General features: G+C 43.0%; 1 protein-coding gene across 2 annotated transcripts in view; it reads right to left on the reverse strand.

Moving 5' to 3' along the window:
* Positions 1–288: 288 nt before the first annotated feature.
* Positions 289–18,856, reverse strand: part of tmem178bb (transmembrane protein 178Bb) — a 106,224-nt gene continuing 87,656 nt past the window's right edge. For both annotated transcript variants that reach the window (XM_053864160.1, XM_053864161.1), the window contains 2 exons: positions 10,092–10,229; positions 289–3,230 (listed from right to left, as the gene is read on the reverse strand). In XM_053864160.1, coding sequence (XP_053720135.1) covers positions 2,980–3,230; positions 10,092–10,229 — 389 coding nt within the window. In that variant the 3' untranslated portion in view covers positions 289–2,979. The remainder of the gene's footprint in view (positions 3,231–10,091; positions 10,230–18,856) is intronic.

The raw sequence follows: 18,856 nt of genomic DNA on the forward strand, positions 1-18,856 counted from the left end.
CTACACCCTTATTATTTAACTGCTCTTACTTCTCGAGTAACTCTGGTTTAAACTAGGCAGCACACAAAACTGGCCATTGAAGCCCCAGAACGTGTTTTTTCTCTACCAGTCTGGAGAGAGTTTTAGTTCTTGTGTCTTCAAGGTGTCTGCTGGTGGCGTTATGCTCTTGAAAGACAAAGATCCCGTTCACCAACTGATGTGTTCTCATTCACAATATGCTTTGTGGATTGAAGTTGAAGAGCCACTCTCTGAGACCTCAGACTGCGTCACGAACCACAGGACATAAGCAGCATTGATAAACACACTGATGAGATTTTATTTTCTTGTGATTTTACATTCCACAGTTGAACATTTCCTTTTTTTTCTCATATTAATGTTTACTCAACAGACACATTACTGATGTTAAAGGTTGAAAGGTCATTTTTGTATTTGTCCAGCCTCTGTCCAAAATCAAAGTTGCTGTGCCGTTTTTTTGTCATACTCCTTCTCGCGCCGTACCCTCTGTTTTTCACCTGGAATGATGTGGAACTGGGGGGAAAGGGGAAATGGATTGTCATATTTTTGTGCTTCTGACTGCCCTCAGCGCCTTATTTTGATGTGGCTTTGAGAGGGAACGTGCCCTTAATGTAGCACAATGTAACCAAGTTGATTTCAGTTGTACACTGCAGCCGTTGAAAATACCCAGTCAGTATAATACACTTGTTCTCAAATATACTGTTCAATAAGACATTATTGTCCAGCTGCCTTCCTGTTCATTTGAAATAATGTACGCGTCTCCATCAAATCTTAGCTTTTACACAGCCCCAGTGAATGTGACACACACACACACGTTCAATTCAGGGTTGGAAAATTAATAACAATTAATAACATCAATTGAATGGCTGCTGGGTGTATTTATTTTCTAGAGCATGACAGACAGGAAAACTGGAAATTTGACCTTTGAAGTCAACACAAATATATTGGTGTACGTTAATATTGATCCTCATTTTAAAATACGTTGATGTGCTCTGGTCATCTTAAAGGCATTAATAATTTTAGATTGGACAGCGCTCACCCATGTGCATAAAGTCACTTGATGTGTTGCTTTTGAATGTAACGCATACAGCGAAATATACTTCATAAGGAGTCTGTAAGTGCCACACAAGATCCGTCGCAATTTTTGGCTGAAACCTCAATCCATTGCGAGCATGAAGGGTTTGTCCAGTCATGGGAATCTAGAAAGTGTTGGGATTTTGAAATTCTTTTTCATGTAAATACATGACGGTAATTCAAACAGAATGCCTTGGTGAACTTGCGACTAGAGTTTATGTATTGTTGGGAGACCATGAACCAAGTCTTGACCTGTCTCCTGCTCTCAGCACATGTCTGCATTGGCCTTTATTAGAAGTCATGTCGCTGAAGTGGCATGAAAAGTATGACCATAACTTGACTATAAAACACCGCATGTTCACGAAATGTCATGTAGGCTTGTTTTTCAATTCGATCTCTGTCGTCGAAAAGTGCGAGTTCGCAAAACACATCTCACAAAAAATGTCTTCAAATTAAATTTCCATTTTTGTTCCGAATTCATGTTTTGTTATGCAGATTTCTGTGTCATGCTTCCCCCGCAGCGTGACTCAGGTTTGGGCGTCGAACTTGGACTAACTTTCTGATAGGCAGGGAATTGTTCAAAGATTCCACCCCACTCAGACCCTTGTGAATGAAAAGCACTTTCTGCGTTACCTCCTTTGAGTCCCTTTTTTTCACGGCATGTCTTCTTGGTTACTTTCGTGCTGAACTCCATTCCAAGTTTCAGTACATCAGAACCAATGCTGAAAATAAAAATCCATCTCAATCCCCAAAAGGTTAATATTCCATTTGTTAAGTCTGATTTGAAAAGGGTCACCAGAGGGTTTTGCAAATGCTGTCTGGAAAACGAAATCTGAGGGAGGACGGGCCCAATCATGTCGGAGAGAGTGTATTTCTGCTCTTAAGGCGGTTTGTATTAGAGCGCGATGAAAGTGGAACTGCCGAGTCTTGTCCTAGATTTGTTGATACGCATGTGCTTTGTTTCACTACCCGACACACTTTAATCCGGAGAGAGGAACCGGCGCGATCTCGTGAGATGCTTTTGCATTTTAGCAGCGGAAATGCAACGTCTCATCTTTGTCGGTCCCCGGCGAGGGACGTAGAGGGCGAAGTCAACTGGGTTCATAAGGAAATCGCTGTCGTCCTTGGACTTCATCTCCAACACTGTTTTTACATTGTCCAATATCGGCTCAAAAAATAACTTTTCTCACACACGCTCACACGTATACTTGTATGAATTGAATGGAAAAATTCTAACACTAAATTGTCCCATGGTGTTTTTTTTTCTTCTGTTACAAAGGAAAATACACTTTGGATACAAGAAGGGTGGATGTATAAAAACACTAGATATGATGGGGAAGTGGGACAGAATGGGTTGCACCTACAGGAGAATGAGAGTGAGGCGTCACCTCTCAGGAATATTCTGTACAGTAATGTACAACAGAGAGGGTCCCTTGTGGCCCCAAATTGTCAGCGGTCTGGAACACTGCATGTCCTCAATGTCTGCGTGATTCCAGAGTTGGCTACAGGAGGCCACATCCATGGGAAACGGCCACATTGTGGATTCAAGTGTTTCCTCACACGTGCTCAGTGGTCCAGAGAGACACTGCGAGAAGCATTTGAAGTCCAGGAGACATTGTCCATCAGCGTCAGATCACTTTCAGTTCTTGTAGATTCCTCAACAATCGCTTCCTGGTCATGTCATGTTCAGCTCCACAACGACAAAACAAGCACAACTTCATATTTTTCAGATAATAGTTGTATAGTTCTTCAGATATTTTCAATATAACAGATCAAGACACTCATTGTAACCACACACAAATTAGAAAAAAAATAGAACCGGGGGGGAGATGATCGGATGAATGAAAACATGGAGTAGTTCTTTTCTTTTTTTCTTTTGTTATAGTTGCTTTAGCAGACGGTGCCGTTCTCCTGCCGCGACTTGGGGCAGGTGGAACGCGGTATTGGCTGAACGGATGGCGCCAGGGTGCAGAAGAAGCCTGAGATGAGGGTTAGGCCGAGACCGCCCCAAGCGCAGAACATAGACCAGCCGTAGCCGTGGCCGATGTCGTCAGGAAGGCCATAGAGGTTCCGTGGGAAGCGGGAAAGCTCAAAGTTGATGCCGGCAACGCAGGTGCAGAGGGAGATGATGCAGAAGGTCCCTGCAGCGACAGGAAGTTATCACAAATGTCAAATCTTACATGGAGAACCAGTGCTTGTTTTTGTATCAAAATAAAGACACTTTTTTAAAGTGGGTCAGATGGGACGGGTGAAGGTGAAGAAGAGTTTGCAACTGACTTTTCCCACAAGCTTTTTATGACTTATTCCAGACCTACCTCCTCAGCAAAGAGGGGAACTGGGGTGACAAGCCGGGTGTTCTGCTTCAGCTACGTATAGAGCGTGTGAAGAGTGTAATGAACCCCATTATGTATCGACCTAGTGTGCCCCTCTGTATGTGGCCGTGCTGAAATGGGGCTGAAAAGGAGGGCCTGACCTGCTCCTGAACCCGGGTCTGTGGGGGGATAAATATCCATCTGACTGTAACTGCAAAGAAAGGCCTTGTTTGTATCCCTGTAAGCATGAGGCGCAATTTTATTCATGACAGGACAAAGGTCTCCGAACAGAAGACAACGTGTGGAGAGATCCGAACGCTGTGTGTCTTTCATGGCTCATGTACGGCCCTTTCTTCATTTGTGTTCAAGAATCATTGTTGACTCCAAATCTCTGGTAAGATGTATTCATGCCAGCTTCAGCTGAAGGGATAAGAATAAAAACAGTTGGGATTCCGCCCTCAAAAGCGCGTCGCGAGTGAGCTGTCCACAGTAGAGCTGTATGGAATCTGTTGGGCTGGTTCATCCTTTGACTGACTGAAACAAAGGCCTCTGTTTTTATTCTGACTTGGTCAGACCACGAGGATGTCAACGTACAGTACTTTGTTTCTGCATCATTACCCCCACCACGTTTTGGTTGATTTGTGTCTTGGTAAGCACTGATAAAGTTTGGATTCTTGTGAAATGGTCAGGATCAGTAAGTTATGTCCTCTGCTCCATTCAGAACAGGCAAAAAAACAACTAAAAACATGACTTGATAACAGACCGTAGAATCGAATCACCAACTTTCATGTGACTGCAGAGACAAAATGTGTTGGTAGGAACTATCAATGGAGCTTTAAAAACTGGGGTATGCACACTTCTCTTTCACTCGAGTGGTGCGTGATTACATTTACCTTGTTGGCGAAGTAACTTGTGCTGTCTCAGTGCTTTTCTGGTTCTAATGAAGTTTTGCTGTGCTACTTTCACTCCACTTCTCGGGCATGCTGGATTCTGGATTTTTTTTTTTTCAAAGTCATGACCAGTCCAAATTTTTTCATTTTTAGATTTGAACCAAAGTCTTCTGTTTGACAAATTGTGACTGGTTTTCCAGTAGTGGCATCGGTCAGTTCAAGTGCAACGATTTAACATCATATAGAGGAGAGCGAGGAGTTAGGAGCAACTATCATTCGATTTGCATTTTCTAATCTGAAATGTATCTGGAAAGAAAAACCATTCTGCCAGGGTGTAATATTTGCGGCTGGGACAACGTTGAACTTTAAAGGTCTCCTGGAACATAAAACATGAGGAGAGTGTCAGGTGGTTTCAGCAGTTAAGTCAGTTAAAAGTCTTGTCTATGAGGACGTCATGACATTGATTCCATCAAAAGATTCTCAAGGCATCAAGGCGTCAGATTACGACTATTTTCAAGTGGATTTTGCCTCCAATTACGCCGGAGTCAGTCTTCCACGTTGTATGTTGAGGAATTGGTGTTTCACGCAGGCTTTTAGCTACAGGGCGTCTTGGGCGTCCGGACGCCCTAAACTGCAAAACATGAAAAAATGGATGCCCTGTTTCCAAGGCAGGACGCCCTATATGTATTATTAGTGCCTGAATAATGTCCAAATCGTAGTGTCATCTCACTGGTTTACATTAAATTGTGTTCCCGTCCAGTAATTTTGCCGAATGTGATCCAAATTTGCAGATTCTTGAACCTTTCATAACCGCATTTTGGCCATTGCGGTCACCATATTTGTTTGCTTATCTTGCATTAACAACCATAAAAAGATGTAGAAACAAGGCTGTACACATGATGGCTTGTACTAAGGGAAAGAATCATTCTAAAAATGTTTTATTATTATTGTTATTATTATTATTATTATTATTAATAATTAGGGTCAGCCAAGTTAAACAATTGCCCAGGGGACCCCTGCATCTCAAAGTGTTACTGTGGCAACAGTAACTGGGTTCATGTCTGTTAGCGTTAGTTATTTGACTCAGTTGCTTGTTTCTTTGTTGTTTATCAAGTCGTCAGTTGTTGACATGGGTGTCGGGAGGGGGCGGGGTTAGGGGCGGGGTTATGGGCCAGGGGCGGCCCTTTGGACGCCCTGGTTCAAAATCCTAGCTAAAAGCCTGGTTTCAAGTGTTTCCCCTCCCATGCAACAGTTCAAAGGGAAGGAAGGGACACGGGGAGTTTGATGTTTGATGATTGAGTGAAGCACATAATAGTCTGAAGTGGTTAATGCTCCCTTTATGTGCGGAATTGCACCCATCTATCTTAAACAACGTCACCAATATGTCCACTTGGTAGGGTGGGGTGTCGCCCAGAGTCAAAATTTTAAGACACCATCTCAAAAATAAACATGGCGACCGTGGAAGGTGCGTTGATAACATACTTCTTGCACTAGAGACGAAAAAGGAGGCAGCGTTATAGGAGGCGGTGGTCGGTGATGTCATGAAATATATCGCAACTGGAGCATGTCTTCTTTATCGTATCGGGCAGTAACAGCAACACGGTTTCTGGTGGTTCTGCCACGTTTGGTCCATATCCATAAGCCTTGAGTTAACATGCAGCGCACGGACAGAAGGATATGTCTGTATCCGGATCGGCACATATATCATAAATAAGCTTTTACACTGCCCACGGCATCAGGACGTGCCACAGAATGTGAGTGCAATGCAATGCGGAAGGCTAACTTGGTCGTCCCTTTCCCACTTGGAAATAGTCGCGATTTGATTCCTAAGCAGTGGGAACATGATGAATCCGTCCTGCCGTCACTCTCCTGAGCTGAACCTTCGTCTCAGGTGAGGGGAGTTTAAATTCCGTGCCATGCTGCAGACCCCGTCGGCACCCGACAGTGATATCCTTGTGTCAAAGCAGCCGCCTTCTTATGATCAGGTGAGCGGTAATAATTTCAGTAACTTGTGAAGTATCAGCAGATTAAGGTTCTACTGCGGCAGCCTCAGAAGGAAACTCTTCACGGGTTTTTTCCCCCTGTCTTTTTAGATGTCGTGCCTGAAACGCGGCGCGTACCTCCCGCTGTGATCAAACCGACAGTTCGGGCTCTCGAAACGTTCCCCGGCACAACAGCTGCTTTGTAGCGCTTTCCATTGTTGTCTCTCTGTCATGTCGTGGAATTCTAACTGCGAGACTTCTATGTGACAGAGCGCTGCAAATACTTCCTTCTGCTTTCTTTCTCAAAAGACAAAGCATGCGCGCTTATCGACTGACAACACAACATCCCTCGCTCCTTACAGGCCTGTTTTTTTTCCTTTTCGTTTTTCCCTTCGTCCCCTCCATACCAACTGAATAAATCATTTTCTTTGGGGCCCATTCTAGTTGGAGATGGTGTTTCTAAATCTGGCCTTGTTTCCAGCCTTCTGAAGCCCTCTGGGCCGCTTCACAGTGATTTGGCTGCAGCCTGACCAAGCTTTTTTTTTTTTTCTTTTTTTTTTCCTTGTGACTTTTCTACGAAGCAACGTAATTGACTTTTTAATTGCCTGTTCATTATACAACTGTAGGGCACAGTGCTAATCCAAGGCCCATCATAATTGAGTGTGCTGTTGCCTCCTGCCAAGCTCTGTGTGTGTGTGTGTGTGTGTGTGCGCGTGAGTGTGTGTATGTGTGTGTGTGTGTACGTGTGTGTGCGTGTGTGTGTGTGTATGTGTGTCTGTGTGTGTGTGCGTGCGTGTGTGTGTGTGTGCGTGTGTGTGTATGTGTGTGTGTGTACGTGTGTGTGCGTGCATGTGTGTGTGTGTGCGTGTGTGTATGCGTGTGTGTGTGCGTGCGTGTGTGTGCGTGTGTGTGTGCGTGAGTGCGTGTGTGTATGCGTGTGTGTGTGTGTGTGTGTGTGTGTGCGTGCCTGCCTGCTTGCGTGCACGCGCGTGTGTGTGTGCACGCGCATGCTTGAAGTCAAGCGTAGCCCGTACACACACTTGGAGAACTGCAGCGGTTTCATTGATCGATCCGTGACGACGGCCACTCGTGCGGCAGTGATTGCTCTGGTTATTGATGACTTGTTTTGTATTTTACAGGTTTAAAGATGTTTCTTCAAGGACCACTGAGGACTTAATTGTTGCTGAACTGAACGTGCGACAGTGTTCACATGGCTGCTATCTGGAATTCTTTATTCTGTTCTCAGTGTCTTAAGCTGTGAAGTGCCGCGGGTCACGTGACTAGTTGGAGAGGAGACTCTTTCAAAGGTGTGCAGGTGTTTAGCGTATTCTAAACGTTGCCATGAAACTGAGTCATGTTGCCAGAAAAGGTTGCTCCCGGGTTAAAAGAGGCACATTTTGGGGTGTCAGTTAAGTTGTAATCACCTCACATAGTCTGCTTTCACTAGAGGGGAAATACAGTGGAAGCCGTCTTAGAAGTGACAAAAATGTGCCCCAAATCGACTTGTTTTTTTAAGCCAGATGTGCTGAGGAAACACATTATTATAAGCGTTAAGTTGAAGAGAGGTCAAGGCTCACATCCAAAAGCACAAGGAGAAAGCAATGGGGCTCTGCTGTGAGAGGGACACACAAAGGGCCTGAGGCTGTAGAAGAAGCAACATCCATCCACATGGATCTTCTTTTGACACACTGCAATAGTCAATGGTTTTCAGCCTTTTACATAAGTGTCATGGGTCCACACTGACTGGAGCTTCCCTGCTTTGCTCAACATGTTAGTGGAGTGTTGGAGTCCAATATTTTTATTTCTGTAATAAATGGCCTTCCTGCATTTCAAGCACAACAGCCCTATCATCACACCTCAGCTGGCACAGACTGGCAACCTCCGGCATGGCATCGATCAGAGCAGAAGTTCCTTTACCCTGGCAATAGCTTGGTTTTGGTAAGATGTTATTAAAACTGTTTCCTGTAAAACATATCTGACATATCTTAGTGGTTTTGACATTTGATGGCTAAGAAATAAAAATAAAAAAAATGGTGGACCAAGTGTGGCCCTTATTCATGCAGCTGTCATGAGGTCACAGTAAGAAATGTGTTTTTATATTTGTTTGTTGTCTTCATCCTTCCTTTCTGCATTTTAATGACTAGTGCTCATTTTATCAGTGTTGTCACCCAAAGTAAATATATAAAATATAAAAATAAGAAACAATAACTTAAACTTTTTAAATCATATTTTCATGCTTTACCCAAAGTTCTGTTGCCATAATATTCACCACTTTAAACAGCCTTCCATTATTTATGATTCATATTGAGAATCTTCAAATAAAATGAAATAGCATTTAATCACATAAATATAACTTAAGCAAGCATAGTGTCAAGGTATAATTTCACTTTTATAATATTTTTATATTTAAGTCGCAAAATGTAAGTTTTATTTAAGATGATTTTTCTTCCGTTTGTTGGCTTCAGTGCAATAACTCAGTTTTACCAAGTCAAAATATCTCATTCCCCTGGATTTAAGATAAATTCACCTCATGAATAACATTTCACCAAGATGGAGGGACTTTTTTTTAAACAATGCAGTCTTAAATTTGTTGTTTTTTACTTGTTCTGTTGGCTTTTCTCATTTTGTTTTTACCTTGAAATAAGTCAAATAATCTGCCAATAGAACAAATCTAAAACTGCATTCTTCTAAAAGGAGTCCCTCCATTATGCTGAAATGTGAATCATGTGGTGAATTTATCTTAGATCAAGTAAGATGAGATATTTTGACTAAAAATTAGACTTCACAAACTTGGTAAGATTTTGAGTTTTTGCAGTGTTGGCGGCCCCTAACGTTAGTTGCAGGAAAGAATGTGGCCCTCAGGAAATACAATTCCCACCCTGGAATATCAATCCAGATTTCTCGGTACCGAGGACCAAAGTTCACTTGCAGAGGAAAATCGACAAGGCTCAAGTAGAAATGAAGTAACAGAAGGCGTACCAGCAACCTTCCCAAGCCAGTGCTTCAAGTAAGATCCGTGAAATGTACTTGGCAGCTGACTGAATGTTTACTCCTTTGACTCCAAAATGTTAAATGGCAGTCCCCGTACTCACAGTGAACTGGGAAAACAAGTCAACGCAACGCAGTTCATCTCAATGGTTTAAATGAAGTCACACTGCTGAGTCGAAGGTTTACACTTTTGCATCTAAATGCTGAGTCGCAGGGTCATGAATTGTTCATGTCCTTCCAGTGGAAATGTCTTTTTAATAGTGTTTCTGTTACAATGCGTGTTCAAATATTCATATGCACACGGCCTCTGCACGTTCTAATGTTGGCATTTAGAGTTAGTGCGTCGCCTCCGCGTGCCTTCATTTATCTCCGGTGCCGTCACTGGCCCTTAATTATCATCATTAAAATGTGTTTGGATTTGCAGCAGCGAGTCGTGCCTCCGTGTCCGGCACGCTGGTACCAAACTGTGCATCAGCATTTTAACATCCTGCTTGGTAAATCTGCATACTGATTGTTATGATTGGACCTAATTGTGTCACTTTTGCGGCGCAAACTTGTTATGAAGTGACAACGTGCGTGGCATGGTAGTGAAGCCGTGCAGGCGCTGAGCATGAACGACCTCTGCCGCTTCGCTCTGGTTTTCCTTGTGGTTTTCTTGTTTAGAAATGAGGTTTTGTGGAATTTGTGGAGGAGGTCTCAGTTCTGGTGATGTCTGCTTGGGCTACGCACTTGTTTTCCGTCATTTATTTCCAATACTTCTCATTCATTCTCTGTCTACATCCACGAGTTTGTCTCCATTATGGTTCTGGAAGAGACCGAGAGAGTCTTACCTCCCATGAGGAAGAGCAGCCCGGCCACATATTGCATGAGGCCTCGGTCCCAGCAGCAGCCCAGCACTCCGATGATCCAACCGAACAGAATGATGGCCACTGCCATGCCCATGAATCCGGCTGTCATCCGCCGTAAGTCTGTGGATGAGACAGATGGAATTTAAAATCGAGACGGAATAGAAATGCAACAGAGTATTTTGTGTACTGTACGGCGTGAGATCAACCCGGTCCTGAACTTTCATGTGGTGGCTAAATGCATCGACCAAAGCTTTGCATCTTATTCCTGCCTGAACTGAAGACCATCTGTGAGATTCTGTCTTCAACACTCGCTCAAACCACCATTATTTTGTAGCAGCTCCTCTTTGAATACCTCCCAAATTATGTTTCTCAGTTTGTTAGAAACCCTATGAAGGCAACTCTTCTGAACAAAAGGCGTGTGCTTTTGGTTTCTACCTGGCTACCAGGGATCTTTGACTCGCACTGTAACACCCAACCCAACCTGCAGCCCCTGTAAGACGCTCGACCAACTGTGGTTTGCAGTAACTTGTCTAGTGAAATAATGTTGGTTGTCTAGTGCAAAGATTAAACTGGAACATTGCAGAACCTGTTATTCATAAAGGTTCACGGTCCATGACCCGTCAATCCATAACTATTGAGGCTAATTTTAGCATAGGCTCTTATGTCTTGTCAAAACACATAAAGTGACCTCACAACACAGGAGACCAGCTTTCTTCTTCAGACACAAACGTTCATCCACTTCCCTGTCTCTCATCAAACTCCCCTTCACCGGCTCTGGTTTTTAGGGATTTTGCAGATTAACTCTTGAAAAAACTGTTTGGTTTTTTTTGACCAGTTGTCGACTAGTCAACTCGCCGGCATATGATCCAGTATGTACGAGTTGACATGAATCAAGTTAAATGTTAAAAGTTGCCTACTGATAAATGTTTTAAAGTTGAAATTTTAATGGCTCAAAATGTGGTTTAAAAGGTCTGTTTGCATCTCACTTTAGTCTTTGATCTATCCATTGATATATTGATAAAAAAAATTACAACAGAATTAAGAATTCAAGATAGCAGCTATGTGAACACTGTTGTATAGATATGTTGCCATATTTTTGACATTTTGGTCTGTGAATGGTCCCAGAGCCTCAGCTGTTTCTCCTCCTGGATTTTGCAAACTCTCGCATGTGCGGAAAAGAGAAAGCGATGATGTCAAGATTAGTCGCCATGTGAAGTCGTGCAACTGCTTTGATAGTCCGTTAATGTCAACTTATGTCGAATGATTTGGTTCCCACGTTAGAGTCAACTGGATGCTGCTGAATTGCCACTGCAACTGCACTGTATTGCCGCCTTGTAAAAACCATGACATCATGGTTTTCTCGTGAAATAGCTTCCTCATGGCCACTGTTTCAATGCGCTGCCTGGAACTGTCACATTTCCTCCTTCCGATAAAATCATGCTTTTGAGAAGTAACATCATATGTCTGCAGCAAATGCACCAAAGCTAAGCTGAGCACTAGCGCACTGTCAATAACCAGCGGTACAGATAAGTCGGACAAATCTGAGATCATCTGCCGTGCACACACGTCTCACTCCTTGCGTGTATTTACTGCACTCCGTTCAGATGTTCCGATATGCTAAAGCTACTCTGCCTTTGATGAGCTGTTATGAAGGGAAATCATTTCAGCAAATGCGTACACAAGGTTAAACGCTCTGCCTCTGTAGCTGTTAGCAACTTAAGTATTGCGTGAGGGGACGAAAAAGAAAACATGATTGACCCTCACTCTTTGTCAGCTCTGCTAAAACTCAACAAATAAGTTCAGCTGAGTTTAAGTGGCTAGCAATTTAAATACAGTGGCGAGCAGTTATACTCTAGAGAGAGAGAGAGCAAGCATCGCAAGGCAATACAGAGAAAGTATTTTATAGCATTGCAGCTCGACATGTGCGTTTATCAGCTGTGCGTTTCATGTGTGAGGACAGTCGAGAGGCAGAGACAAGTGAAAATTTTAATGGTGTTGAATGTCAGGTCCAAAGGTCTCAAATCTTATCCAACCAGCCTGAAGCTGTTATTTTAAAATCTCAATTTTATGGTTTGCACTTTTGCCATATACGGCTCGGGAGGCAGGCTGGATGGCTTGACGGAGGGTGGCAGAAGTCATCGCAGCTAAATGTGACTTTGGGGTTAAATATTAATTCTAAAACGTCTTGTCTGCGTCAGACACACGAGTCTGCTGGGGTCAAACAAGGAGAAGAGGAGGACACCAGGACAGACGTGCACTCGACAGGAGGGTAATGACTGGTGGAGGAATTGCAAGTGCTCAGAGCTAACTTCCCACTTCCCCTGCTGAGGGAGTCACAGACTGTGGCAAGGCAGGAAGAGAATTACTTTGAAACTACAAATACAGACGCAAAACATTTACTCACTTGCTTCTTGTAGTTTCTTGTCAGATGTCTCATAGAGTTTCCAAAGTAACACGTTTGCGCATGCACAAATGCGTTTTTTATACTTTATTTTTTCTTTGGTGTCACAAAGGGATGCTATTATAGCTAAGTGGCTATCATAGGTTATCATAACCAGTTTTAGTTTTCTATAAAATATAATTGCCAGTATTTAAAGTAAATAGAGAAGACTGTAGTAAAAACAAATAAAACAAAAAAAAAGCTAAGTTAGCTCGCTGATATACATTCCACCACTGTTTCAAGGGAGCATCGAGCACGGCGCAAATGACTGTGTGGGCAGATCCGGTTGCCCAAGAGTTAAAGCGCTCAATGAATCCCAGCTGACAGTAATTGAACGAGCAGCCTCTGAAAGTGGTGTAAAAGTGGCATGATGTGGTAAATGTGAGCGGCCTGTGGTGAAGATGAATGGACAGATGTGTGTCGGTGCACCAGCCTGGACCAGTGGAGCCGCTGTGAGAGCTGGGTATTGGAGAAGTATGGCCGCTTTCCGCTCATCACTCAAAGGCGAGTCACTCCAGGTCAATTCTGAAGAGGCCAAAGGGCCTCATTTCATTTGCATTCACACCTGCGGATTCTACACCACCAAACACTACAACCACTGTCTCTCTTATTCTTCTGCTAATACCAGCACTACTGGTGTAACAGCCACTGTCGGAAACGTCAATATTTTCCATTTTTACTACGGCACTCATAAACAGGGCTACTACAACAACAACAAAAAAAAAATCCCTGCAAGTTCCATGCTTCTATTCCTTCTACCAACCTATCTTTACTACAGCATCTACTGCAAAACCTACGACTGCTGCCAAACCAAGTACTTCCAGGCTATTGAGGCTGCGGGTCATTACAACACTACTACTGTTGCTATAACTCCTATTAATACTTCCTCCACCACTTTTGCCACTGCTGTTGAAAATACTGCTACCATGGGAGGATAATCTCATACATTCCTTGACACACAATACATACAATCACTCATACTTTACTACCACCAGTACTCCAAATCCTACCTAGCCAAAGTATTTTAAAATACTTCTTCCAGTGGTACTAGGCAAGACCAGTAACTATGTTTTGCTTCGCTGACTATGATTCTCGTAACCACAGCTTCTACTGCTGATTATGTGAGTACTCAAAATACTTTCTCTGGCCTCCTTATAAGTAATAAGTACTAGCAATTCTGCCAACGTCTAATCTCCGCTACTACCATTCCATGGACTAATACCATGGCTGCTAACTACTTCGGATACGACTGTTGACTACAGTACCACTCTAAAGTAGAGGATCCCTCGCTCAAAAAGACCATGTATTTCACTCCAACTCAAAGCAAAATTCTTCCCTCTACTGCAGCCTTGAAAATCCCCACGCATGAGTCAGACAGATATTCTCTGACACGTGCAGATGCTGATATCTGTGCACAGCGAAGGAAAGCAGGGTCAAGCGCCCCGTCACTCACACACCGTAGCCGTGGCGACCCCTGACCAATGGAGTTGCAGATGAGCTCAGAAGAAGATGTTTGACAGAGACTGACAGCAGCGAGATCATGAATCAGCCATCTGATAGACACGTACACACGTGCGGATAAACAAAAGGCACTGCTTGCTGCTGCTTGTTTGGCGCTGCATGGACGATGATACTTTCACACTGACCAAATAAGACACTATGAATAATCGTTGTGATTACAGATCAATGAGTAAGACTCGGATGACGCATGTCTACACAAACTGTGTGTTGTATTCTGACCGAAGTGAATACTGAACACAGACGCACAAGTCTCAGGTGGACAGGAATCGTTGCCCTTGTTACGGCTTCACTTCAACTACTGCGATGACTTTTCTAAATAATACAACTGTTTCTGAACTTACTCTGTAAAGGTGGCAACAAAAATAAACTGGTTTAAAAGAACACACCATCACTATTCTTATTTAGTTAGCAAGCAACATTGCTAGCGGTTTCCTTCGGATCCAAAAAAGTGACCACACACACTTTCCCTATTTGAATAAAGTAAGAGAGAGTATTTATCATCTCGTCTAAGGTCAGGGAAGAACATTTTATTATAGAATACTGGTGGCGTGTTCCTTTAAAGTCCACTTGATGTGGATTGAAATAAATATTCATTCAATCATTCACACTTTTGTCAGACTGCCATATTGGCCTCAAGTCTAATGCGCTGCTGCTGTAAGCTCCGGCCCCCTCACTTGCGACCCTAAAATAGACCTCTCTCTGACAGGACAACGTCTCAATATTGAGACGTAACAAACCTTAGAGAAGCGTGGTGGCTGTAGAACAGCAGCTTCCTAAATGGATTTGAATATTTGCACTGTAGCGCGTGTCGGCTCTTGAGCAATGTTTCAAGCTCTTGAGCCTCAGATGAGATCGATGTAGCATGATGAAGCACGGAGCGTGATAATCTGCCGCGAGTATAGACAGGGGAGATGAAACGTAGGGATTCCAGGGATCTCTGGGGGCCGATGTCAGCACTTCTCTGACATGCAGACTCGCAGCTACACACACACGGAGGGAAAAGACCGGCTGACAAGCGAGGCTGACAGCGCTGTCAGTCGACAGCTGAGAGGCGACGCAGCTGTGCACTACTGAATTCAACTTCTCCGAATCTGTTCCTGCACTGACATGAAACTTGTTAATGCATCTGTTCCTGAGTCCGTTTTTGAGGAGGAAACCTTGTTATAAATCATGGGCTTCAGGTTTATTAATGTGGTGCTGTCCCATGCTGGAGTTGGAAATACATTTGTTGCCAAAAAAACTTCATATGCGTAGGTTCTCGTGAGTAGAATTTTTTTTTGTGCCCAGTAAATCGAGTGCTGACAACCCTGAATAAACACTTGCTCAGTGGCTAATGAAACACCATGAAGAACAGCTGTCTCAGTATGGATTCAGTAAGAGATACATTTGCTTCACATCGCCCGTGGAGTCCGACTCGTGCATCCCACACGTCACCCCAAACTCTGACGGACCCAGAGCGTGATGTACGGGTCGCTGCTGGTGGGCGACTGAATATGCTGCCAATGTCTTATTGTGGGCTTCTATTTGAATTCTGTGCATCATCGTGGCTGTCAGCTGGTCCGTCATGGTCGGTGGATTCTACGTGTTGTTCTTCACAGAGTTCAGAGTGGAGACAGAGACTGGAGCTGGAAGCTACCAAGTGTCAGGAGCGCTTGACTTCTCTTCACTTCCCTCTGGACATCTGATTAGTAGCGTCTGTTATTCCCCCTGCATTCACCTGGAATGTCAAGCGCGAGCTTGACTCACCTACGGAGGTTCACCAAGGTCCATACTGCCACATGAACTCAACAGTGATGCTTGAAAAGATACTGAAAATTTTACTTTGATAAATTTTGTCGAAGCACTGCTCCACAATACATCATTTTGTTTCACTGAAAAGTTTTTCTGAGAACCTTGTGTATTTACTGGCCATGTGGGCTGCGTCCTATTTCAATAATTTTGGAGAAAGTTAAATAAATAAAATATCTCACAGACAACAACATGCCAGTCACAACTACACAACCTCAGCTTGTGCTGTTCTCGTCTGTCACGGATGTTTAATTTAAAAATATTAATAATTAATTTTGTTATTATTTTTTTTATCAACTGCTCAGTTCGATTTTCTTTTCCAAGGCAATAATTGGACTGAAATAACTTTTAATTAAAACAAACAAACCATTATTATATTTCCTACAATTTTTTCCATCTTGACCTTTGACCAAAGTTATTGGACAAATAAATACATATCCTGAATATAATTTCAACAAGAATAACAGATTTTTTACTCATGTTTTCAGTCTACAAAAATATGTTTTATAGTGTTGAGGTTTGGGGATTTTAGTAATTTTTTGGTGGTTGTCAAACATACCCTTTTGTCAGGGACCTTCAAACAATGTTTTTTTCTTTTCTTTTGCTAAGCATTGAATTATGTTATGTTTGAAAATACCTCTATGGATGAGGTGATGCACAATATGATGCTTTCTTTCTCACAGTTTCTCTCTACAAACAGAACTATTCTAATTCGATTTCCAAGATATTTGGGGCTTATTCTTTAAAAATGTGCTTTCCTGCATGTTACTGGGGTTATGACTGACACATGGATGGAGACTGTTTCTCTCACAGTGAGTTGAAAATATTTCACATTAAACATGCTACAAAACCATCACCGTCTAGTAGTTGTTTTAATTTTGAAGACACATCTCCAGGAAAAGATTATAGGATTTCTATCAGACACATTGCATGATTTTTTTCTTCTTCTTTTTTTTAAGACTCAATAAGAATTTTCTGCGGAGAGATATCAGTGAAATAAACTGATCCAGCCCTGCATTGGACATTCTGTTTCTTGGGATTACAGTGGCCCTGAAGGGCAAATGGCAATGACAAACGCAAAAATAGGCACAGCCACAAACCCAGAAACACACTTACAAAAAGAAAAACACTACAACAAAATCACAACCACATTAAGGCAAACCGGAAATGGGATGAGTGTCCGCAGTTACAAAGCTTGTTCACGACTGGACAGAGTGCATGTCAGTGTTTTTGTATATGCAGTGGATGGATGTGCACATTCTGATGTGTTATGTTTAACATATCCACCATCACCTCATAAGTGTGACCTGCATTGAAATATCCCTCAATAATAGCAAGTGTCGCCATGGCTACTAGTATAAAATCTCCTCATGTAATGACATTGACGTGCAACTACAACAATGGGCTTTTAAAGCAGGCACGTGACCCTCTTCCGGTTTGCCTTCATGTTCTTGAAATTCCGTTTTTGTGAAAGTGTTTCTGTTTTAGTGGTTGCTCCTATGCTTATGTGACTGCGATTCCATGTGTTCCTGGGTTAGTGATGGTGTTTGTCACCGTATGGGCCACACAAGCAGACCCTCCTCCCCGGGTGCTGTGGATCTTTTTGCTGAGCTGACAGAAAAAGGGCATTACAAATGTATTTATGTATAAATGCAGCTTTTCAATATGATGCCAGGACCCTGTTATCACACACATCAACCAGCTATAAACATGCACCAAGGACAGGGGACGATGAAGTAAAGTCAAAACCCCCGTCTGAAGAGAGAACCCTGACCAAGGAGTTTGAAGGCGTCTCCACGAGAAAAACCCTCACAATAACAAAGGTGTTTGATGAAACAGTCCATATTCCTGCGCTGTTTTACCCTGCACAGGCATGAAGTGGAGACGGTGGGATGCCCTGCAGCCTTCTAGTTTAGTTTGATCCATTAGATTTAACGTTAGATCACCACCTTGTATCTCACTGGAACTACAGCGCGAAAGACGAAACAAGAGAACAATGAGCTCCAGAGTGAAGGCGGTGTAGGCGATCAGGACGACATAATGAGAGTCGTACGTTATTGTTGGATGGCACCTCTGTATGAAAACCTGTTTAACTGTTCATTTGTTTATTGCGTCTGCAGATGACGGCCGCTTCTTTTCTCGGCTGCTTAATAGCCTCCATTGTTCCTTCTCCTGCTGCATCTCTTTCCTAATTAGCTCCTCTGCTCCAGGACCAATCGTCGCCTCCGTGGAAATTTCACTTTACAACAAAAGGCGACGCTTGAAGATTATTCCTCATTGTTAAAGAGTGAGTTTTCAACCCTATCTCGCCGGTCACCTGGAACTGGTGTAACATGCCTTTAAAAGGCGACTTCTGTGACTTTACTTCTGCCCTTGGAAGGACTGATGAGTCTCAGTATCTTCTCTGACTCGCAGCTTTTGTTCGGGGGGCGGGGTAGGAGACAGGGAAAGCAACAAAGGAAAGTGAAAGTTAACTTTAGCCCAATCAACTTCAACAACAACAAGAAATTTAAAGTATATTTACATACAAATTTTGAAGGTTTAAGAAAAGCATGACAGGAAAAAGGCCTAAAATACATGGTAATAATGATGCTGAAGGCTAAATAACAGTCCAAGGATAAGAAAAGGTTTTCACTTTTCAAGTCTACTGCTCCTTTGGGTTACAATCTGTCGCAATCTGTCTTTGGCCTTCACCACAGTGGGTCCAGTCCAAGTGAAGTTCCCTGTGTTTGTGAGGGTTCTCTCACTGTTTCCTTCCAATCGGAACAAAAGCATCATGGTATCTCCAATTTGTTTGGGTCCTGAGCGTGTGTCTATGCTCCGTGATAGACCCGCCTACCGCTCGATACCCAGACATATTAAAGCCACAGAACAGGTGAAGGTGAATGGGGGAAATGTAATTTGGATTGCATTGCCATCCAACCACATTCTTGCTCCTGCGTTCCCTTCGACATCGCATTCAATGAGGGAAATACCTCAGGCTTTTATTGAGTTCCTT

The sequence above is a fragment of the Synchiropus splendidus genome, chromosome 4 (genome assembly GCF_027744825.2).
Source record: "Synchiropus splendidus isolate RoL2022-P1 chromosome 4, RoL_Sspl_1.0, whole genome shotgun sequence".
Taxonomy (NCBI): domain Eukaryota; kingdom Metazoa; phylum Chordata; class Actinopteri; order Syngnathiformes; family Callionymidae; genus Synchiropus; species Synchiropus splendidus.